Raw genomic sequence first — 23,371 nt, 5'->3', positions numbered from 1 at the left:
TCTCAATCATTTTTATTTTACTTGATACAAAATATTAACATTACAAAAGTGCATTTTATGTAAAATCAATCAAGGGCTCTTACATTTTCTCATATGTTAATTCATGGCCACATATAGTACATGTCTTTTTGTACATATCTTCTTCAATGTTTTCTTCTGGTCCATACTCATGCTGGTGGGAACTTGTTCCTCTTTTCCACAAACTGCTCCTAACAGCTCGACGGAGCTCTGATGAAAAATGTAAACAAAGTTCCCTTAGAAAGTCTTTGGTAAATAAGTGGTAGTTATTTAAAAAAAAAAAAAGAGTCAGCACTAAGGACAAAACACCTTTGTGAGGAGAACAGATTAAGGGACAAGAAACTCAGTGTTTAGGCAGACTCACATTACTTATGTATTCTGAGAGAATGTCTGTTATTTCTGAAACATATCTAGAGCCAAATTCTGATTGCCTTATTCATGCAAGTATTGCCATTGAAGCCACACGGACTACTTGTATGAAGAGAGACTGCAATAGCTCTGAAAGAGCATTCGGGTTAGTTATTCTTCCAAGTTTATTACTGAGACTATGTGTGGTATTTTTTTTTGGTAATAGAATAGGTGAGGCGATGCGAGACTATACGAGTCCTCAAAGCTGCCAGGTTCTCAGGTTTTAATTTTTACTTTTTTGACTTACAAAACCAAGATGTGATCTCATATGCCAGACCTTTGTCTTGAGTATTTGAGGCCCCATTGCTTACCTATGAAGTTTGTTACTGAAATTACTTAATTTGGTAAATTGGAGTTAAAAGGAGTAATTTTGTAAAATTCCTCATCACTCCTCAATCCTGACCTATAATACCTCTTATCTGTCTCAGGACCTCTGCATAAAGCCTCAAAATTAGATACTGTAAAGGAAACCCAAACATGCCAGTATAGCCTTTTTCTTACTATCAATATAATACTGCTGTTAAGACACCTACATCACTATAGCCTCATTAAAATATATTTTCAAACTGGATCTCTGTTATTAACATCTTTCCCCTCGACATTAAAACTGCAAGGTATTCAATTTATTTACCTAGAAAGACAATGCAACTGAGTAAAAAACTGCAGAGCTGAATGTTCTAAATATAGGGAAGGAAAGGCATGTTGTACCTTACAGATTAAATTCGGCTTTCATATACAGTCAATTCCCACTGATAGTGCTGCAAGCATATAAGTAATGCAAAATTAGGCTCCTGGAGACAAAATACATGTTCTCATTCAAACAAAGTGAGGAAAAAGTTATTTGGATAAGCAGATTTATGATATATTGTGGGGATATATCATAAGAACATAAATAAGACAACAGTGATACTGAACTATCAAAGTTGTGTCCATATTTCTAATGGTTATGAAAATTTTCATCTGGCCATATTATTAAAATGTCAGTTTCCCACTACATCACTAGATGTGGAAATAAATATGAATATGAATACAGACAGACACTACTTTAGCTGCAGCAAAAAATTATTTACACTGACTCTCCATGTCCAGAAGCAACCATTTACTACCTGGTTTTATTTGATGGCCTATCAAAGATAAACCTTAAAAAAATAATCTTAGTTTAAATTCTAACCATTTACCTTTAACTTTTTTATCAAACTTTTTCTGTTTCATTTTCTCTCTATTATCGTGGCGGGTTTCTCTTGCTTCTCGCAACGCTTCTTCAGTACCCCAAACTTCAAGTGAACGTTTTATTACCTATGGGATAGATCACAAGTGTATTCCTTTTTACCCTGAAATGACAAAGATAAGCTGCTCTAGTTTAGAATAGAACTCTCCCTTACACAATTTTATTGTGTTGCCATATCCCACCATCAATCCCTCTTCCACCACCTGGCTAGCTCCCTCTTTGCCTGTGACCCTTGTGATGGGGTGCACTCCAGCCGGGGAGCAGGTTCAGGGGCCACTCCATGCAGCTCCTGGAAGCCACGGCATGGCCCCCCTCTGGCTCCTACGTGCTACAATGGCCCCCTCCAGCGCTCCAAAAGGAGCTGCACGGGCGGTGCCTGCGGACGCAGCAGCATGCAGAGCTGTCTGGCCGCGCCTCAGCCTAGGAGCCGGACAAGGGACTGCTTCCGGGAACCATTTGAGGTAAGCGCTGCCCCGAGCCTGCCCCCCTAAGCCTCTTCCCATGCCCCAACCCCCTGCCCTAGCCCTGATCCCCCTCCCACTCTCCGATCCCCTCGATCCCAGCCCGGAGTACCCTCCTGCACTCCAAACCTCTCATCCACAGAGCTCACACCCCCCGCCCAAGCCCAGAGTCCCCTCCCGCACCCTGAACTCCCCATTTCTGGCCCCAGTTCGGAGCCCGGACTCCCCAACCAGAGCCCTCATCCCCTCCCACGCCCCAACCCCTATTTTGTGAGCATTTATCGCCCGCCAAATAATTTCTATTTCCATATGTGGCCCTTGGGCCAAAAAGTTCGACCACCCATGCTGTAGAGGGTGCTAATTAGAAGGAAGCTCACCTATAAAGCCAGGAGACTGGCAACAGGGAGGAACCCTGCAGTCACTCTCCCTGTAGTAAGGAAGAAGGAAGGGGGAACAGGAATCTGTGAGGAAGCGTTTATCGAGTAGGCCCGAGAGAGATGGGTCTGACTAGGAAGGCTGGGGAAAAAAGTTTAAAGCAGCATGGTAGGAAGTAGTTGAGGGAAAAGAGCAGTAGGTTGGTGATGACCCAGACCTTAACTGTTTGCTACAGGGCCCTGGAATGAAACTCAGAATAGAGGGTGGGCCTAAGTTCCATACCATCCACTGAAAATTGGTATTGCTAAAAGCAGTGAAGGGGAAGACTGCCTGAATCACTGTGGGAGTGACATGGTCAGGGAAACATGCATGAGGACTACCTGATGCTGACTGTACAGAGAGATTTTGAAAGACTCGTGTGGAAGGGGAAATCACAGTGTGACTCGAGAGGAGGGATGAGTCATGAAGCAGCCGTACTGTGACTTCATGAGTGGGAGGAGAGCAACATCAGTGGGAGACTGGAGAGGGGGCACTGAACCTGGCAAAGCTAACCCCAGAAGTGCCAGAACAGGGTGCCACCTAGCTGTGAGTAGAGCACCCTGTGACACTCCCACACATTAATAAAGCTTCCTTATAAAATAAAAGACAGGTTACTTTGTTTGAAATGGATTTTCATGCATGGAAAACTAGTGTTACCTATTAATTAAGGGCCTAATCCAACTCTAATTGATTTCTCACACATCCACATTTAAGAATATTAAGGCATGACTTATATTTCTAAGGGACCCAAAAACTTGATTGACCTGCTAAATAATCAGAATTGAAAGCCAGACTTTTAATTTGTGCTTATAAAAATACATAAAATACATAAAATTACACTTTAAATTGTATTGTACTGAGTTTCTCCAACATATTTCAAGACAGTTGTTTTCTTCTAAGATATACATGTCTTTAAGCAACTTGATATTTTTCACAGAATATTAGGCTTGAAGAGACCTTCGGAGGTCATCTAGTCCAATCCCCTGCTCAAAGCAGGACCAATCCCCAACTAAATCATCCCAGCCAGGGCTTTGTCAAGCTGGGCCTTAAAAACTTCTAATGATGGAAACTCCACCACCTCTGTAGGTAACCCATTCCAGTGCTTCACCACCCTCCTAGTGAAATAGCATTTCCTGATATCCAGGAAGGGCACACTGCTGACTCATATCCAGCTTCTCGTTTAGTGTAATCCCCAGGTCCTTTCCTGCAGAACACATCCAGACACATGGGTTGCAAATGTTTTTACTCAAAGAACAGATCCATAGAGATTTTGTTTTGTTTTTACTCAAAGAACAGATCCGTACAGGTTTTAATATCTTCATTAATGATCTGGAGGATGGCGTGGACCGCAGATGACACTAAACTGGGAGTGGTAGATACGCTGGAGGGTAGGAATAGGATACAGAGGGCCCTAGACAAATTGGAGGATTGGACCAAAAGAAATCTGATGAGGTTCAACAAGGACAAGTGCAAAGTCCCGCACTTAGGACGGAAGAATCCCATGCACTGCTACAGATTAGGGACTGAGTGGCTAGGCAGCAGTTCTGCAGAAAACAACCTGGGGATTACAGTGGACGAGAAGCTGGATATGAGTCGACAGCATGCCCTTGTTGCCAAGAAGGCTAACGGCATTTTGGGTTGTATAAGTAGGAGCATTGCCGGCAGATCAAGGGACGTAATCATTTCCCTCTATTCAGGATTGGTGAGGCCTCATCTGGAGTAGCGTGTCCAGTTTTGGGCCCCACACTACGAGAAGGATGTGGAAAAACTGGAAAATGTCCAGCGGAGGGCAACAAAAATGATTAGGAGACTGGAACACATGACTTATGAGGAGAGGCTGAGGGAACTGGGATTGTTTAGTCTGCCGAAGAGAAGAATGAGGGGGGATTTGATAGCTGCTTTCAACTACCTGAAAGGGGGTTCCAAAGAGGATGGATCTAGACTGTTCTCAGTGGTAGCAGATGACAGAACAAGGAGTAATGGTCTCAAGTTGCAGTGGGGGAGGTTTAGGTTGGATATTAGGAAAAACTTTTTCACTAGGAGGGTGGTGAAACACTGGAATGGGTTACCTAGGGAGGTGGTGGAATCTCCTTCCTTAGAGGTTTTTAAGGTCAGACTTGACAAAGCCCTGGCTGGGATGATTTAGTTGGGGATTGGTCCTGCTTTGAGCAGGGGGATTGGACTAGATGCCCTCCTGAGGTCCCTTCCAACTTTGATATTCTGTGTCACTAAAGAAAAGTTATTTTTTCCCCTGCAACGTACTGGTTCTGTCAGTTTTGTTATCACTAAAGAACTTCCTTACTGTATAGGAGAAACTCAACCTTTCCCGTTTATTTCAGGGGCAACTGAAATTCTATCACATGTACTGTACCATTTATTTAAATGGTAAAGATTCTGGGTTCAGTACCAAAATGATTAAATTATGGATGGTAGTGGTAATGTCATGAAAATGCAAAAAAGGACCATATATTTTGAAAAATTTACAAACATTTTCATACCTGTAATTTTAAGTAAAGCTTCATGTCACCCCACTGTGAATTATGAGGGTTTTTCTTCAAAATAAATTTGAGCACCGGTTCTCTCTTATCTAAGTCACAGTCTTTAAGAAGGTACTCTTCCTTTGCCTCAGTCCTTGTTATAAGCTGATGCTTACTTTCAACATCTCTGAAACAGATTTTGTTGTTTTTAAAAAGAGACCGGTGAAAAGCACTATGTAAGAGGCTAATATTGAAGTCCAGTTATGTACTGTACAATGCACCTGATACCCCTACTGTGATGTGGGCCTTGATCTTGCAAACTCAGGCAGGTGAGGCGTCCTCCTGAACTCCAATAAAATATCAACACAGTAGTTAGACACCCCTCTTTTTGTTTGTTTGTTTGGGGGGTGGAATGGAGAGAATAGGCTCCTACCAGGATCATCTCAAAGCTTCTACCTCAATTCTACCACAGGTTTTTCCTACACGAGGGGATAACTGGATACTATATTTTCAAATCTTCATTGTTTTAGATACAAATTATACAGCCAAAGCAGTTTCCAAATGAAGACATTTGGCATGCACAAGGAATAATAAAATAAAGCAAAAGGTTTAATAAAAAAAAAATGTTCATTTTTTATTGGCTAAGTAATGAGACAATTTGAACATTCTGGTCACACAAGCTCCTAGTGAGAATCTGAAACAAATTTATTTCACCTGTCTTGATCCAAAGTATCACCTGAATCTCTTTATCATATGGCCAAATGATTACATAAATTAAATCCTTATCAGAGAGATCATTTAAATATATTCCCCAATTTGCTACAAATTTATAGATATATTGAAATTTTAAAAATTGCCATATCAGTGGAAAAAAACACAGTGGATTCAGTCAGGTGATGTCTACAAGATCCAATTAATAACCACCTCAAGAACTATTTATTCAATATTCAATTTTCAAAATTTAAAAGGCATACTTGGGGCTAACTCAGCTGATCATCCCCATCACAGATATACTCCAATTTACAGCAGCTATAAAAAGTCTTGTTTAATTTGACTATTTAAATAGCTGAACACTTTCTACCACAGTGGTCTTTTTAAAAATAGATCCTTACATGACTAATCCATTATTTACTAATTTCACTTCTTTAAACATATGTAATAAACTTGATGGGATAATAATCTCCATTACCATACTTAAACAATGCAATATGAATGCTGTAAAGCAAAGAGACTATACATTTCTAACATACTGTGTATTTTTTTCACATCTTGCACTAGGAGGCATGTGAGAGAGATATGGTTCTTTTGCTTTAAAAACACAAAGTTATTCAATTCTATTCATATAATTTTCCAACTGACAATATCTTATCCAATAACATTCCTCTGATAGCTCTTTAATATAAATGTGTTTTTACAACAGAACTGTATAAATCATTAACATCAAATTCTGATTCTAGTGAAATAATAGTTAATTTAATATATTTACCGAACAGTTTTTGCCCATTATTTACAATACCTGCAATTATCGCATGTTGCCCAATCAAAGTGCTGCATGAGATATGAATCCATGAACTGTTTCCCACATTCTTCACAAATAAGGTAATCAAATTCTAGTACAGGTCCTAATGGAAAGGAACAAATAATTTTATTTAGGTAAAGTATTTGGGCTTGAGCTTACTAGGGCTTAACATTCATTTACAATGTGACTTTTATATCATATATTTAACATGCACTATTCATGTTTTCTAAAATTCTGTAGTACAAACTAAGGCTATGATATTGCAATCAGATCCTTGCAGCTGGACCTCTGTCTGTCTGGAGTCCCACTGAAACCATTTTATCTTTCAAAATAACAAGTAACAGATCTTAAGAATAAAAGTTCTAAAAAGCAGTTCTCCGATTTCAGCATTTGAAGTGCATGCATGTGTGCACGTGCACACTCACAGCCTGCAAGGAGTTCTAATTTAGATTGTTACAGATAGGGCAGATATGGGAAGTGTTCCCTTAACACGGCACCAGGTTAGAGTGGAAGAACATAAAGTTAACCATACTTTCAATACATTTCTATTTGCTTCAGACCAAATGAGGAGCTTTACATTTTAGATTTTTTTTAAAAATCCTAAAACTGTTGACATTCAAGCATTTCTAATTATAGACTCAGACCTAACCTAGCAAAAATTAAATGTTATCCCAATTTGCATTTTATACTGGAAAGTGTAGGTGTTCAGCACGTCTCAAAATCAAGTTTTAGCATTAGGCTGTGTAATTATTAGACTATACTCCCACTAACTGGTAACAGTATAAAGCTATTTTTATTAGGACAATAATACAATGAGGTTACCAGTGGCTGAACAGCAATGGTAGAAGTGTAGATGCCCTTACCCCACCTACTGAAATTTTACATATTGGAGCATCTGGGGCAGCACAACTGACGGCTGAGATTCAGTGGCAAAGCCCTGTACGTGATTACTTGCCCTGCAGCGGATTCAGAATGGAATGAAGCAAGAAGAGACAAAGGGAGAAGTTGGTTTTGCTGGAGGTTTTTATTCATTAATTTAGATGTGGGGATGGAAAAAATGTAGGTAGGGCTGACGGACATGCATGGGATCCTCCCCAGAAAAGTGTGGGGAAATGATGCAATCTGGAAGCATTTAACAGCCAAGAAAATAGCATCTGTCCCACCCTTCTTCACTTTTGTCATTTAGTTTCATTCCCTGCCCCAGTTAGCCTACCTTCTATCAGGTGACTTGGCCCTTCCCTATTGCTTCTGCCACTTCCTGATGCCTGAATCCATCATTCTTGAGACAGCACCCTTTCTGTGACTGACAAGAAGTGCTGTTAATTGTGTAATGGTACACAATGCTGACTTTACTCCTAAGCAAGCATCCCCACAAGTATCAACTGCTAGAATGGGACTACAGGACAGCATGTTCAGATCCTCTGCTGTTATAAATTGGTACAGCCCCACTGTTGATTAATATATGCTGGTTAGTATATAAATATCATTGATATTCTGTATTATCTGCACCATACATATATTAGTATGCAAGAAGCACCAATAACATTAAGCACAAATACTGTAACAGTGATATTACCTAAACTGGCCTGAACCATAATCCTGTTCATTTATTTAAGTATCCCATAACACCTTGCATTAGCTGAAGTAAGCCTTGGCTTGAGTAGATAGGAAAATTGTCAGTATCTGGACATTAAATTATTTCCTGATAGGAGCAGGAAAGGAGTTACCCATACAAACCTAAGAAGTGTCTTTATGCCCCTTAGTACCTGGAATGCATACACTCAGAACAAAAGATAAAAGGCTACACCATGGTACCAGAAACAAACAAGGTAGAAAGCTCATTAATTAAATCCAGCTGCAAATAATGTATATGGTACCTTTTGTGACATGTCATTCCATATTCTTTATGAAAATATGCTATGATGTGACTATGACATAACAGATATACTTTATGCAAGATGGCTCATGTGAGATATCATTGGAAAGGTTATGATGTATTGAATGTGATTATCCTATTTGTATGAATGTACCATTTCTGTATCTGAAATTTGGAATATTGACTATGTATCTGTATTTCAACTACACTACTTTGGGTGACGCCCACTGCCAACACTTTAGGTACAACAATAGAAAAGCCAGTCAGGATGGATGGCCCATCAACAAGGACAATGGACTCTAAAAGAGCTTAGTTTTTCTGTGAACCTGTGGGTCAGCCTGTGAAGAATGGCTACAAGGGGCCTACAGAGTCAGGTGGTCTTGTCACCTGATGATAAAACCTGGGACTTCTTGTAACTTTCCACTGTAAAGGAAGGGGGGTCAAACTAGGAAACAAAGGACTCCTGCCTTATGCAAATCCTATTAAGGGTGGGGAGTGAGGTAATCCAGGTAGTCAGTTCTCCCCTACTACCCGACCCGAGATGACGACTGCTGGAAACAACTAAGACTGAACTGGGGGAAAGAACTGGGCCCAGGCTGGAAGGGCATCTGGCCTGTGAAGAATATTATTAGAACCACATTTAGGGTGAGAACTTACATGTAATCAGCTTCTTTAGTGTATTAAGCTTAGTTTGCATGCTCTGTTTTATTTTTAGTAATCTGCCTTGTTTTGTCTGCTACCACCTTAACTACTTAAAATACACCTGTTATAATTAATAAACTTATTTCTGGTTTATAATATAACCCAGTATATGTGATTTCTAACAGGATGTGCGTGTGAGAAATTGTGCATACCCTCTTCCAGACTGAGGAAAGAGGCGAATATATCGTATCTTTGGGTCTGTACTGCAAGGGAGGTGGACATCCGCTTGCTGGCACAATCCCTTAAACTGAGTCTTCCCAGAGCTGATCAGCAGCTGGGTGTGGCCCTGCTTGTATGTGTGTTAGAGGAGGTTTTAAGTGCCTGGCTCAGCAAGACAGGTAAAAGAGGGCCTATGCTGGCAGAACAGGTAGACTCAGTGGTATCTCCTCAAGGGGTCCAACCCGTCACACCTTTTACTGATCAACAATTTAGAGTATAAAAGTATTGCTTTAGAGGTATAACTTTAGGAAGCACCCCTGCATAAGGAGAACGTAATATTGCTGCACCAATCTGCTCTTTGGAGACTGCCATTGTATAGAACCTTTTTCCTGTACCGTATTAATTAAGTCAGTATGATGATTATTTGGTCTCAAGTATATTTCTTAACAAAATAACAAACCCAAGTGTGGTCAAGCAATTGACTGTACAGTTTATCAATGCTACTGAAATCAATGCAGATGTTGATTTACACCAGTTAAGGATCTGGTTCAGTGTGTTCAGATCTTTTATACAGTAGGGGACTGTTGCATCAGTATTTGTTACTAGAGAATGAGGAACCAGAATATACTAGGTAAAAATTGTTAGTGCCCAGAAAAGTGTAGACTGTGGCTATTCTGTTACTTAGGATCCTCACCTTCCCCCATCAGACATTTATTTATCCTAAATTAAGAGTCTGTCTGGTTAATTATTGAAAAATACATGACCATTTTCACTAACAACAACATAAGGACATATAATAAGCCACATATTTTACACAAATGTATTTCAGGTTTCTCTGAAGCCGTTGCTGACTTTTCATAATTCCTGTTCAGCTAGTGTGCCACAAAATGGAGCAGCTTATTCATTTTAGTAGTGTGTTCATATTAACTATAAATGACCAATATAGCCATTTTCTGCAAAATGAATCATGTTTTACCTGGCTGATGCACAATTTTCTCAACCTTGTGTTCCTCCTCTTCCTCCTCTTCCAGAAAGAACCCTCCCCCTGTGTCAATTATCTTTGGAGGTGCTTTAACTTTAGCACTTCCTGAAAAAAACAAACAAGAGAAGTCAGCATATTTAAAGGCTAAAAGAATTGCATGCATCAATGTAAATGCAAAATTATTTGCAAAAACTAATTTACAAAATGTGACCTTCATATCCAACATTCATGAGCTAGCATGGAGATCTTTCTGCTTTCAAAATACACTGTCAGTACTACTCATAGATCTAGGAGACCGGGAGATGCAGGGTACGTGGAGAACGATTCAACTCCAAGGGCAGGTTTCTATCAACTGAAAGTAATTCATTTATTGTACAAAGGAAAATATACATGCATAAGTTGCACTATGTTTGTTACTGCAGAGCAAGGAAAGCAACAAAAGAACCAAACTTGGAAGACTGTTCTTGAAATCCATACCTAAGGTTAAGCTTATGGCATGGAGGTCACGAATTCCATGATTTCCAGAGACCTGTGACATTTTCCACTTCAGCCCTCCCTCGCATCTCCCAGCCACTGGGGGGACCCCGGAGCTCCGAACCACCAAACCTGCAGCTCTGAGCCACCACAGGTGGCAAGGGTTCCTTGCAGCTGAGCCACCATGGACAGCAGTTGCTGGCAGAGTGGATTTGATTTAAATTACTAGTCAGGAAGACTCTGTTTAATCATGGATTTCTACATGAAAGTGCATTCTTGTTGATTATTATAACCTTAATACATATTCTTCACAACTCACAGATAGATATAGGTTTCATTTTTAGAAGGTACATACTATACATTTTTGAAGTGATTTATTCTGAAAACTTTTCAGATTAGTTTTACAACTATATCAGAAAGCGAATGATTGTTTGGTTATTTCATTTACCAAAGGTAAATAAAGCAGATATTTATGAAGTCATTGGGAGATGAACGATCTCCAATTCAACAGGTTAATCATTCATATTTGGAGGATTTTCTTGCATGCTGGATTAGGAGGAGAACATCACCAGACAGACATTTACATTGTTTTATTTAACTAAAACAACAACGTTATGTATTCTGGATTTTTTTTAAAACAGCAAACATAACATTTTAACAAAACAAGCTTATGACTTTTGAATTTAGTTAAACATTTAAGTTTTTTTAAATCAGGTTTGTTTTTGTAAAAATTCTTTTTAACTAAAATAGTTAAATGAAATATTTTTTAAAAAAAATAAATTAAATTGATTACATCAGCCAGGTCAACATGTGAAATTTAAAACATTGGTTTCTGCAGCTAACTCAGTCGTCTTCACCTTCATTTTCCTGTTTGTTCATAATCTGGAAAAGAAAAACAAGCTTTCCTGCTTTTTCAAGTCCCAAATGATTTCTCAATTTAGAATGAATTAGTCCAAAGGAAGAAAATATTTTTTCTACACCAGCAAAAGAAGCTATTGCTATTAAAAGTGAGATCATCACTTCAACAGGCTCTGAATCCAAGTGCTTAAGTGACTTCCACCAGTTCACTGCTGTGACTCTCTTTAAAAGATCATCAGCAAACAAATGGTTCACCCTTAGCTCTGAAGTTGGCATTATGGAGGGATCATTGCTGGATGTCCGTGTCATAGCCAACTCCTCTTCTTCAGCAGTTAAGGTTTGATCCTGATACCGAATATTGAGAATATTTGCAAGAAAATGAGCTGGAGATACTGCTTGTCCCATTTGTTTTTTAAATTTTTGTAATTTAACTCTGTCATAGCAGATTTCTCTTTTTAAGATCTCACTCGGTTCCTTCCAAATTTCAACAGCATCAGCAATAAAACAGCTATTTCCCTGCATTTTGGTCGAGGCTTACAGAAATAGGCTTCAAGGTACTCAGCGTGTGTTCAACATTTCTCTTAAACCCAACGTTGAGCACTTTGGCTGTGACAGTGCCATCTATTTTTTCATGATTTTGTTCATAAACTGTCATCAGATTAGGCCAGTTCTTGATATAGTGCTCAAAACAGTCCACTACTGAGTTCCATCGTATGTCTTGTGGGACACTTAGCTTGGTTCCTTCCACTTTTTTCAGAGCAGCTGCTGCAAAATGGTTGTTACGGACGTATTTTGCAATTTCAACATTAGCCTTTATTTCTGGAACACTGAAGTCTTTGGCTAGGAGGTGCATCAAATGAGCAATGCAACCGTATGTTATTAGCTTGGGACTCTCTTCACTCTTCTAAATTTCTTCTAATCTTGGATACATTTGCAGCATTGTCTAGTACACAGCTTGGTTTCAGACGTTTGAATTTTTTTTCCACAGTTTGTTATAGCTTTTATTGCTACTTGTAAGTATTCTGCTGTGTGTGCATTTCCTGATATATCAATTGTTTCTGTAAGGAAGACCTTCCCTTCTTCTGTTGTCACGCAAGCCCTACATACTACTGGATCATTGTGGACATTGCTCCACCAATCAAAACCTTTTGCACGCTGCTCAATTTCTCTTTCATACACTATCCAGGAATTTGCCTGCGACATCAGCTCTGTTGGGTGGACTGTATCCTGGTCTTAATGACTGAACCATGTTAATGAAGTGTGGGTTCTCAATCGTACGGAAAGGAGAATTTGTTGCATAAACAAACCAGGCAATTTTTTCATCAATTACCTCTTTTCATAATCTGCTGGTTCTTATCACAAACTTATCTATGGTTGTTTCTGGATGATGGAGATTTTGTTTTCTTTCTGCTACAGGTGATACACTGTGGCTATGTGACATACATGATGTGACTGAAACACTATCATTTGCAGATAACTCTGAAACTATAGAAAATGATGGTGATCTTGAAGGTGGATAGTCTTCAGAATCCTGTATGTTGAGGATGGATTCTCCTAAACAAAATAAGTCAATGCAGTTAATTATTACCACCATACTGCTCATTTAGTATTACTCATTGCATTCACTGACACTCAGCAGTGCTTTAAAGGTGAAATTGTAAAAGGAAGTTCTGCCTACTTCACCTATTTATTTTTTATCACAACTGCATCTGAAATGATAGTACCATAGAGTAACAACTATATTTTTTGCTCAAACATGAGAATTCAAGAATAGTTCAGAATAAAGACAGGCAGTCCTTAAGAAAGAAGTATGAAATTAAAAAAGTTTACCAACCTGAAGATCCTACACGTTCAGTCATGTTCCTTTCATCATCTTCAATGCAGCTTCCTCCTGCGAAGGAACACTTCTCATGATGTTGTTTCATTGAGGCAACCAGGCCTTGCATTTCTTTGCTGCACTGTTTGCATTTTGCACGCATGACTGTCTTACCCACCGGTAGAGGAACTTCATTAAATACTCCCAAACTGAGTCTCTTTTGCGGCCTGCTGCCATTGTAGGTTTTTCCTTCTAGTGAGAGAATAGTATGGTAGATCTGAGAAGAAGGATAAAGGAGTTTGAGGCGCAAGTGGTGTTCTCGTCCATCCTCCCCGTAGAAGGAAAAGGCCTGGGTAGAGACTGTCGAATCGTGGAAGTCAACGAATGGCTATGCAGACGGTGTCGGAGAGAAGGCTTTGGATTTTTTGACCATGGGATGGTGTTCTAGGAAGGAGGAGTGCTAGGCAGAGACGGGCTCCATCTAACGGAGAGAGGAAAGAGCATCTTTGGAGGCAGGCTGGCTAATCTAGTGAGGAGGGCTTTAAACTAGGTTCACCGGGGAAAGGAGACTAAAGTCCTGAGGTAAGTGGGGACGTGGGATACCAGGAGGAAGCACGAGCAGGAGAACGTGAAAGGGGAAGGCTCCTGCCTCATCCTAAGAAAGCAGGACAAACAGCAAGTTATCTCAAGTGCCTATACACAAAGGCAAGAAGCCTGGGAAACAAGCAGGGAGAACTAGTAGTCCTGGCACAGTCAAGGAATTATGATGTGATTGGAACAACAGAGACTTGGTGGGGTAACTCACATGACTGGAGTACTGTCATGGATGGATATAAACTGTTCAGGAAGGACAGGCAGCGCAGAAAAGGTGGGGGAGTTGCATTGTATATGAGAGAGCAGTATGACTGCTCAGACTTCTGGTATGAAACTGCAGAAAAACTTGAGAGTCTCTGGATTAAGTTTAGAAGTGTGACAACAAGGGTGATGTCGTGGTGGGAGTCTGCGATAGACCACTGGATCAGGGGGATGAGGTGGATGAATCATAGAATCATAGAATATCAGGGTTGGAAGGGACCCCAGAAGGTCATCTAGTCCAACCCCCTGCTCAAAGCAGGACCAAGTCCCAGTTAAATCATCCCAGCCAGGGCTTTGTCAAGCCTGACCTTAAAAACCTCTAAGGAAGGAGATTCTACCACCTCCCTAGGTAACGCATTCCAGTGTTTCACCACCCTCTTAGTGAAAAAGTTTTTCCTAATATCCAATCTAAACCTCCCCCATTGCAACTTGAGACCATTACTCCTCGTTCTGTCATCTGCTACCATTGAGAACAGTCTAGAGCCATCCTCTTTGAAACCCCCTTTCAGGTAGTTGAAAGCAGCTATCAAATCCCCCCTCATTCTTCTCTTCTGCAGACTAAACAATCCCAGCTCCCTCAGCCTCTCCTCATAAGTCATGTGCTCTAGACCCCTAATCATTTTCGTTGCCCTTCGTTGCACTCTTTCCAATTTATCCACATCCTTCCTGTAGTGTGGGGCCCAAAACTGGACACAGTACTCCAGATGAGGCCTCACCAGTGTCGAATAGAGGGGAACGATCACGTCCCTCGATCTGCTCGCTATGCCCCTACTTATACATCCCAAAATGCCATTGGCCTTCTTGGCAACAAGGGCACACTGCTGACTCATATCCAGCTTCTCGTCCACTGTCACCCCTAGGTCCTTTTCCGCAGAACTGCTGCCGAGCCATTCGGTCCCTAGTCTGTAGCGGTGCATTGGATTCTTCCATCCTAAGTGCAGGACCCTGCACTTATCCTTATTGAACCTCATTAGATTTCTTTTGGCCCAATCCTCCAATTTGTCTAGGTCCTTCTGTATCCTATCCCTCCCCTCCAGCGTATCTACCACTCCTCCCAGTTTAGTATCATCCGCAAATTTGCTGAGAGTGCAATCCACACCATCCTCCAGATCATTTATGAAGATATTGAACAAAACGGGCCCCAGGACCGACCCCTGGGGCACTCCACTTGACACCGGCTGCCAACTAGACATGGAGCCATTGATCACTACCCGTTGAGCCCGACAATCTAGCCAGCTTTCTACCCACCTTATAGTGCATTCATCCAGCCCATACTTCCTTAACTTGCTGACAAGAATGCTGTGGGAGACCGTGTCAAAAGCTTTGCTAAAGTCAAGAAACAATACATCCACTGCTTTCCCTTCATCCACAGAACCAGTAATCTCATCATAAAAGGCGATTAGATTAGTCAGGCATGACCTTCCCTTGGTGAATCCATGCTGACTGTTCCTGATCACTTTCCTCTCCTCTAAGTGCTTCAGGATTGATTCTTTGAGGACCTGCTCCATGATTTTTCCAGGGACTGAGGTGAGGCTGACCGGCCTGTAGTTCCCAGGATCCTCCTTCTTCCCTTTTTTAAAGATGGGCACTACATTAGCCTTTTTCCAGTCATCCGGGACTTCCCCCGTTCGCCACGAGTTTTCAAAGATAATGGCCAAGGGCTCTGCAATCACAGCCGCCAATTCCCTCAGCACTCTCGGATGCAATTCGTCCGGCCCCATGGACTTGTGCACGTCCAGCTTTTCTAAATAGTCCCTAACCACCTCTATCTCTACAGAGGGCTGGCCATCTCTTCCCCATTTTGTGATGCCCAGCACAGCAGTCTGGGAGCTGACCTTGTTAGTGAAAACAGAGGCAAAAAAAGCATTGAGTACATTAGCTTTTTCCACATCCTCTGTCACTAGCTTGCCTCCCTCATTCAGTAAGGGGCCCACACTTTCCTTGGCTTTCTTCTTGTTGCCAACATACCTGAAGAAACCCGTCTTGTTACTCTTGACATCTCTTGCTAGCTGCAGCTCCAGGTGCGATTTGGCCCTCCTGATATCTTTCCTACATGCCCGAGCAATATTTTTATACTCTTCCCTGGTCATATGTCCAACCTTCCACTTCTTGTAAGCTTCTTTTTATGTTTAAGATCCGCTAGGATTTCACCATTAAGCCAAGCTGGTCGCCTGCCATATTTACTATTCTTTCGACTCATCGGGATGGTTTGTCCCTGTAACCTCAACAGGGATTCCTTGAAATACAGCCAGCTCTCCTGGACTCCCTTCCCTTTCATGTTAGTCCCCCAGGGGATCCTGGCCATCTGTTCCCTGAGGGAGTCAAAGTCTGCTTTCCTGAAGTCCAGGGTCCGTATCCTGCTGCTTACCTTTCTTCCCTGCGTCAGGATCCTGAACTCAACCAACTCATGGTCACTGCCTCCCAGATTCCCATCCACTTTTGCTTCCCCCACTAATTCTACCCGGTTTGTGAGCAGCAGGTCAAGAAAAGCGCTCCCCCTAGTTGGCTCCCCTAGCACTTGCACCAGGAAATTGTCCCCTACGCTTTCCAAAAACTTCCTGGATTGTCTATGCACCGCTGTATTGCTCTCCCAGCAGATATCAGGAAAATTAAAGTGAGGCTTTCTTCCAGCAACTAATGGAAGTTATTAGATCGCAGGCCCTGGTTCTCATGGGAGACTTCAATCACCCTGATATCTGCTGGGAGAGCAACACAGCAGTGCACAGACAATCCAGGAAGTTTTTTGAAAGTGTAGGGGACAATTTCCTGGTGCAAGTGCTGGAGGAACCAACTAGGGGCAGAGCTCTTCTTGACCTGCTGCTCACAAACCAGGAAGAATTAGTAGGGGAAGCAAAAGGGGATGGGAACCTGGGAGGCAGTGACCATGAGATAGTTGAGTTCAGGATCCTGACACAGGGAAGAAAGGAGAGCAGCAGAATACAGACCCTGGACTTCAGAAAAGCAGACTTTGACAACCTCAGGGAACTGATGGGCAGGATCCCCTGGGAGAACAACATGAGGGGGAAAAGGAGTCCAGAACAGCGGGCTGTATTTTAAAAAATCCTTATTGAGGTTACAGGGACAAACCATCCTGATGTGTAGAAAGAATAGTAAATATGGCAGGCGACCAGCTTGGTTTAACAGCGAAATCCTTGCTGATCTTAAACACAAAAAAGAAGCTTACAAGAAGTGAAAGATTGGACAAATCACCAGGGAAGGGTATAAAAATATTGCTCGGGCATGCAGGCGTGAAATCAGGAAGACCAAATCACACCTGGAGTTGCAGCTAGCAAGAGATGTTAAGAGTAACAAGAAGGGTTTCTTCAGGTATGTTAGCAACAAGAAGAAAGCCAAGGAAAGTGTGGGCCCCTTACTGAATGAGGGAGGCAACCTAGTGACAGAGGATGTGGAAAAAGTTAATGTACTCAATGCTTTTTTTGCCTCTGTTTTCACGAACGAGGTCAGCTCCCAGACTGCTGCACTGGGCAGCACAGCATGGGGAGGAGATGACCAGCCCTCTGTGAAGAAAGAAGTGGTTCGGGACTATTTAGAAAAGCTGGACGAGCACAAGTCCATGGGGCCGGATGCGCTGCATCCAAGAATTCTAAAGGAGTTGGCGGATGTGATTGCAGAGCCATTGGCCTTTATCTTTGAAAACTCATGGCGATCGGGGGAGGTCCAGGACGACTGGAAAAAGGCTAATGTAGTGCCCATCTTAAAAAAAAGGAAGGAGGAGGATCCGGGGACCTACAGGCCTGTCAGCCTCACCTAAGTCCCTGGACAAATTATGGAGCAGGTCCTCAAGGAATCAATTCTGAAGCACTTAGAGGAGAGGAAAATGATCAGGAACAGTCAGCATGGATTTACCAAGGGCAAGTCATGCCTGACTAATCTAATTGCCTTCTATGACAAAATAATTGGCTCTGTGGATGAGGGGAAAGCAGTAGACATGTTGTTCCTTGACTTTAACAAAGCTTTTGACACAGTCTCCCACAGTATTTTTGCCAGCAAGTTAAAGAAGTATGGGCTGGATGAATGGACGATAAAGTGGATAGAAAGCTGGCTAGATTGTCGGGCTCAACGGGTAGTGATCAATGGCTCCATGTCTAGTTGGCAGCCGGTATCAAGTGGAGTGCTCCAAGGGTCGGTCCTGGGGCTGGTTTTGTTCAATATCTTCATTAATGATCTGGAGGATAGTGTGGATTGCACCCTCAGCAAGGTTGCAGATGACACTAAACTGGGAGGAGAGGTAGATATGCTGGAGGGTAGGAATAGGATACAGAGGGCCCTAGACAAATTAGAGGATTGGGCCAAAAGAAATCTGATGAGGTTCAACAAGGACAAGTGCAGAGCCCTGCACTTAGGACGGAAGAATCCCAGGCACCGCTACAGACTAGGGACTGAATGGCTAGGCAGCAGTTCTGCAGAAAAGGACCTAGGGGTTACAGTGGACAAGAAGCTGGATATGAGTCAACAGTGTGCCGCTGTTGCCAAGAAGGCCAATGGCATTTTGGGATGTATAAGTAGGGGCATTGCCAGCAGATTGAGGGATGTGATCGTTCCCCTCTATTCGACATTGGTGAGGCCTCATCTGAAGTAGTGTGTCCAGTTTTGGGCCCCACACTACAAGAAGGATGTGGAAAAATTGGAAAATGTCCAGCGGAGGGCAACAAAAATGATGAGGGGACTGGAACACATGACTTCTGAGGAGAGGCTGAGGGAACTGGGATTCTTTAGTCTATGGAAGAGAAGAATGAGGGGGGATTTGATAGCTGCTTTCAATTACCTGAAAGGGGGGTTCCAAAGAGGATGGATCTAGACTGTTCTCAGTGGTGGCAGATGATAGAACAAGGAGTAATGGTCTCAAGTTGCAGTGGGGGAGCTTTAGGTTGGATATTAGGAAAAACTTTTTCACTAGGAGGGTGGTGAAACACTGGAATGCGTTACCTAGGGAGGTGGTGGAATCTCCTTCCTTAGAAGTTTTTAAGGTCAAGCTTGACAAAGCCCTGGCTGGGATGATTTAGTTGGGGATTGGTCCTTCTTTGAGCAGGGGGTTGGACTAGATGACCTCCTAAGGTCCCTTCCAACCCTGATATTCTGTGATTCTATTCTATCCCAAATCAATGAAGGCTCAGAAAGACTTCAAGACTTCTGGAATATGCTGCTCAAACAGTTTCACTTTTGTTTCTACTGCCTGTCCCTCCCTTCTCACATTTATCTCCAGACTTCTTCTCCTTGTCCAGATCTATTCCGCCCCCAACAATCTTCTGTTCATTGAACTTTTTGAAACTTTGGACTTTTAGAGAAAGGTAAGGGTAAGAGGTGTACACAAATTTGCAGAGGGACAATAGCAGGGGCGGGCAAACTTTTTGGCCTGAGGGCCACATCGGGTTTTCAAAATTGTATGGCAGGCCGGTTAGAGGAGGCTGTGTGTCCCCAAACAGCCAGACATGACCCAGCCCCTGCCTCCTACCCGACCCGCCCCCCCGCCCAGTTTCTCACCCCCTGACAGATCCCCTGGGACTCCTGCCCCATCCAACCCCCCTGTCCCCGATGGCTGCCCCAGGACTCCTACCCCATCCTCCAGCCCCTTGCTTCTGTCCTCTGACCGCCTCCGGAACCTCCATCCCTGACTGCCCCCCGCTGCCGCATCCAACCCCCCCCTTCCTGACTGCCCCCCCGGGACCCCTGCTCCCATTCAACCCCTCGTTCCCCACTCTCTGACTGCCCCGACCCCTATCCACACCCCCCACCCCAAACTCCCCTGCCCTCTAACCAACACCCCCTGCTCCCTGCCCTCTTACCACGCTACCTGGAGCACCGGTAGCTGGCAGCGCTACAGCCACGCCAGCCAGAGCACCAGGTCAGGCTGTGGCTCTGCAACTGCGCTGGCCGGCCACCCAGAGTGTTGCGCCGGTGGCGCGCTGAGACTGCGGGCCTAAGAGGGACTGCGGGGGAGGGGCCGGGGACTAGCCTCCTGGGCCAGGAGCTCAGGGGCCGGGCAGGAGGGTCCTGCCGGCCAGATGTGGCTCGCGGGCCGTAGTTTGCCCACCTCTGGACAATAGGGTTGAAGTCTGTTATTTCTCACCTCTATATATTATTTATTTATTTAAAACATTTTTGCTGTTAACAAGCATGTTATCTCTGGAGACACAAATCCACAGTTTGAGGACTGCAAAACTAAGCATCTCTGATAGTATCTTCTAGACTGAGCACTGAGTCCCATTGGGTAGATAGAAAGATTAACCTAAATAATCTATACAGAAGCCCTTGGAACCCCTTAAGATTGAGTCCCTAATCCATGAACTACTGGAACTCATTTACAAAACTTTTCTTAAACATTACATGAATATATTGTCTTATACTACAGAATTACAATTTATAATCCCTATTCCATTATGAGATCTCTGAGTTATAATGTATCTTAACTAAAACTATGTTGATAGGTTTTTACTCCAAAAGCATTTTATCAAAAAAATCCTATTTAAATAAAAAAATCTGATTTTTTTTTTTTTTAATCATAGCAGCAGGGCTAGGGCTCTCATACCCCATCAGCCCCATTTTGTCACGGTTATTTTTAATAAAAGTCAGGGACAGGTCAAGAGCTTCTGTGAGTTTTTGTTTATTGCCCACGACCAGTCCCTGACTTTTACTAAAAATAACCGTGACAAAATCTTAACCTTAGCTATACCTAATGCCCGTGATGCATAGGTCCAGAGATTATAAAGTGCATGCTTTTACCCAAATTAAATGAAACAAACAGAGAAGTGTGTATTAGAAAGCAGAAATCTAATAAAGCATTTTTCTATACTTGGGAGCCAGAGTGCAAAAGTTTTAGTACAAGGTGAAGCTTGTAAAAGGAAAAGCCTTTTGAAAGAAGTCAGTTCTGCAGCAAAATAAATGTACATTGAACTATGTGATCATATAAGACTTAACATTTACCAGATGGACTTTTCCTATTTGTCACCTATATAACAAAAAACCCATGAAGTTTATAAAGCACAAGTTGCCAAAACAAATGAATGTTTCAGCTTTTTAAAAACCATACAAACAAAAAAAACACCAACAAACTGGACACCTTTGCTCTCCATAGCATCTTAAGTTAGTGTAAATTATGCCTGTAAATTCTTGTTATATTCTGTGATCCGAATAAAAAGATAATGCTAAATATATTTTAAATGACATGGTAAACTCATATTTCTGAAGTATTTTTACAAAAAAGAAAAAAAAGATTAAGAAAGGTTCGTAGAATGAGCATGAATAATCAGTTTTATCCAGGCTTAGCCATAACAAGATAATTATTTGTATTCATTTTTCTAGTTTTAATCAATTACATTCTCAGTTGTAAGCATTACTTTCTAAAAAGCCTAAACGCCCGTTTGCCCTGCCAGCTTTGGCCTTTTCCATTTGGCAACCATGCATATTTCCCATCCCATGATTCACTGCTTCTTAGAATACAAGCCAATATGACTCATATCGGTTGGCTTTAACTTGCAGGTTGTTTTAACATAAGAACGGCCAGACTGGGTCAGACCAAAGGTCCCTCTAGCCCAGTATCGTCTGCCCACCGTGGCCAGTGCCAGGTGCCCCTGAGGGAATGAGCAGAACAGGCAATCACCAAGTGATGCATCAAGTTTTGTTTGACTCAACACTACAGGATGCACTATCTAGTTATTGTGGCGGGCCCCAGACCTTCCAGCCTGCCGAGCACGCTCCAGCTCAGAGTGTTGACCACCAGGATGGAGCAAGGCAGGCGGGGAGCCCGCCGGGGGCTGCGCAGCGGCGAGTCACCAGTTCCAGGTCACACAGCCCCAGCAGCTGCTCTGGGGGACCGAGGCGCACGCCGGTGATGCACGAGGCACAAGGACAGGCTGGCCCTCAGCCCGCACAGCCCGGGAAGAGGCCGACAAGCGGTCACGGGTCGGAGCAAACCTTGGCCGGGGGCGGCCGGGTAGGGCCGGGCGGTCAACCGGGCCTGCCGCAGCATCAGCGCCCGCTGGCGATTCCGCTCGACCTTCGCCCGCATGGCCGCAGACAGGGGGGGCGCTGCCCCCGCGGGCCCGGCGCCCTCCATGGCCAGCGACCTACAGCCAGAGAGGGGGAGACGTCAGTGCTTGCCCCAGCCCCCTGCCCCCCCCCCGGGAGCCGCCTCGCACAAAGGCCCCAGCCCCCTGCCCGCCCCCCCCCGGGAGCCGCCTCGCACAAGGGCCCCAGCCCCCTGCCCGCCCCCCCCGGGAGCCGCCTCGCACAAGGGCCCCAGCCCCCTGCCCCCCCCCCGGGAGCCGCCTCGCACAAAGGCCCCAGCCCCCTGCCCGCCCCCCCCGGGAGCCGCCTCGCACAAGGGCCCCAGCCCCCTGCCCGCCCCCCCCGGGAGCCGCCTCGCACAAGGGCCCCAGCCCCCTGCCCCCCCCCGGGAGCCGCCTCGCACAAAGGCCCCAGCCCCCTGCCCGCCCCCCCCGGAGCCGCCTCGCACAAGGGCCCCAGCCCCCTGCCCCCCCCCCCGGGAGCCGCCTCGCACAAGGGCCCCAGCCCCCTGCCCGCCCCCCCCGGGAGCCGCCTCCCACAAGGGCCCCAGCCCCCTGCCCCCTGCCCGGGAGCCGCCTCGCACAAGGGCCCCACCCCACGGCGCTCGACCTGCGCATCACCTGGCGAGGGGGACGCGCACCCCGGGCCCAGCCCGCGGCCAACAAACAACCTTCCCCGCGCGGCCGGCTGCTGCTGCGCAGGCGCAAGAAACGGGGGCGGGCAGCGCCGGGCGCGCGGCCTCCTCCGTCCTCCGCAGCGTCCCCTCAGGCGGCCTCGCGCCGCTCCCCCTCCCCCCACAGGAGACCCCCCCCTCCCCCTGCCCTGTGGGGAACCCCCCCTCCCCCCCACAGGAGACCCCCCCTGCCCTGTGGGGAAACCCCCTCCCCTCCCCCCCTCACAGGAGACCCCCCTCCCCCCACAGGAGACCCCCCTGCCCTGTGGGGAACCCTCCCTCCCCTCCCCCCCTCACAGGAGACCCCCCCTCCCGTCTCCCCCCCACAGGAGACCCCCCTGCCCTGTGGGGAAACCCCCTCCCCCCTCACATGAGACCCCCCTCCCCCCTGCCCTGTGGGGAACCCCCTCTCCCCCCTCACAGGAG

General features: G+C 44.4%; 1 protein-coding gene across 2 annotated transcripts; it reads right to left on the bottom strand.

Moving 5' to 3' along the window:
* Positions 1 to 23,019, bottom strand: XPA (XPA, DNA damage recognition and repair factor). 2 transcript variants are annotated; one of them, XM_038403124.2, is made up of 7 exons: positions 22,893 to 23,019; positions 22,180 to 22,331; positions 10,239 to 10,349; positions 6,523 to 6,628; positions 5,028 to 5,193; positions 1,605 to 1,722; positions 1 to 228 (listed from the first exon to the last, which is right to left on the bottom strand). In XM_038403124.2, the coding sequence occupies exons 2-7, from the start codon at positions 22,319 to 22,321 to the stop codon at positions 80 to 82; spliced, it is 792 nt and encodes a 263-aa protein (XP_038259052.1). In that variant the 5' UTR covers positions 22,322 to 22,331; positions 22,893 to 23,019; the 3' UTR covers positions 1 to 79. The 2 variants fall into 2 exon arrangements, with proteins under 2 accessions (XP_038259052.1, XP_038259055.1); XM_038403127.2 differs by lacking the exons at positions 22,180 to 22,331; positions 22,893 to 23,019 and adding an exon at positions 12,907 to 12,932.
* Between the last annotated feature and the right edge of the window lie 352 nt (positions 23,020 to 23,371).

The sequence above is a fragment of the Dermochelys coriacea genome, chromosome 5, assembly GCF_009764565.3.
Source record: "Dermochelys coriacea isolate rDerCor1 chromosome 5, rDerCor1.pri.v4, whole genome shotgun sequence".
In the NCBI taxonomy this organism is placed as follows: Eukaryota; Metazoa; Chordata; order Testudines; family Dermochelyidae; genus Dermochelys; species Dermochelys coriacea.
The sequence above is the reverse complement of the archived record's forward strand: the minus strand, read 5'-3'. Positions and strand labels throughout refer to the sequence as shown.

Bases quoted from the DNA above. Each gene is read 5' to 3' on its own strand.
- XPA (XM_038403124.2), bottom strand. From the start codon at position 22,321: ATGGAGGGCGCCGGGCCCGCGGGGGCAGCGCCCCCCCTGTCTGCGGCC. The intron at 10,350-22,179 runs GTTTGCTCCGAC...TGTTTTTTTCAG, and splicing joins CCCGGCCGCCCCCGGCCAAG to GAAGTGCTAAAGTTAAAGCA. The intron at 6,629-10,238 runs GTAAAACATGAT...CCTTTCCATTAG, and splicing joins GAAAATTGTGCATCAGCCAG to GACCTGTACTAGAATTTGAT.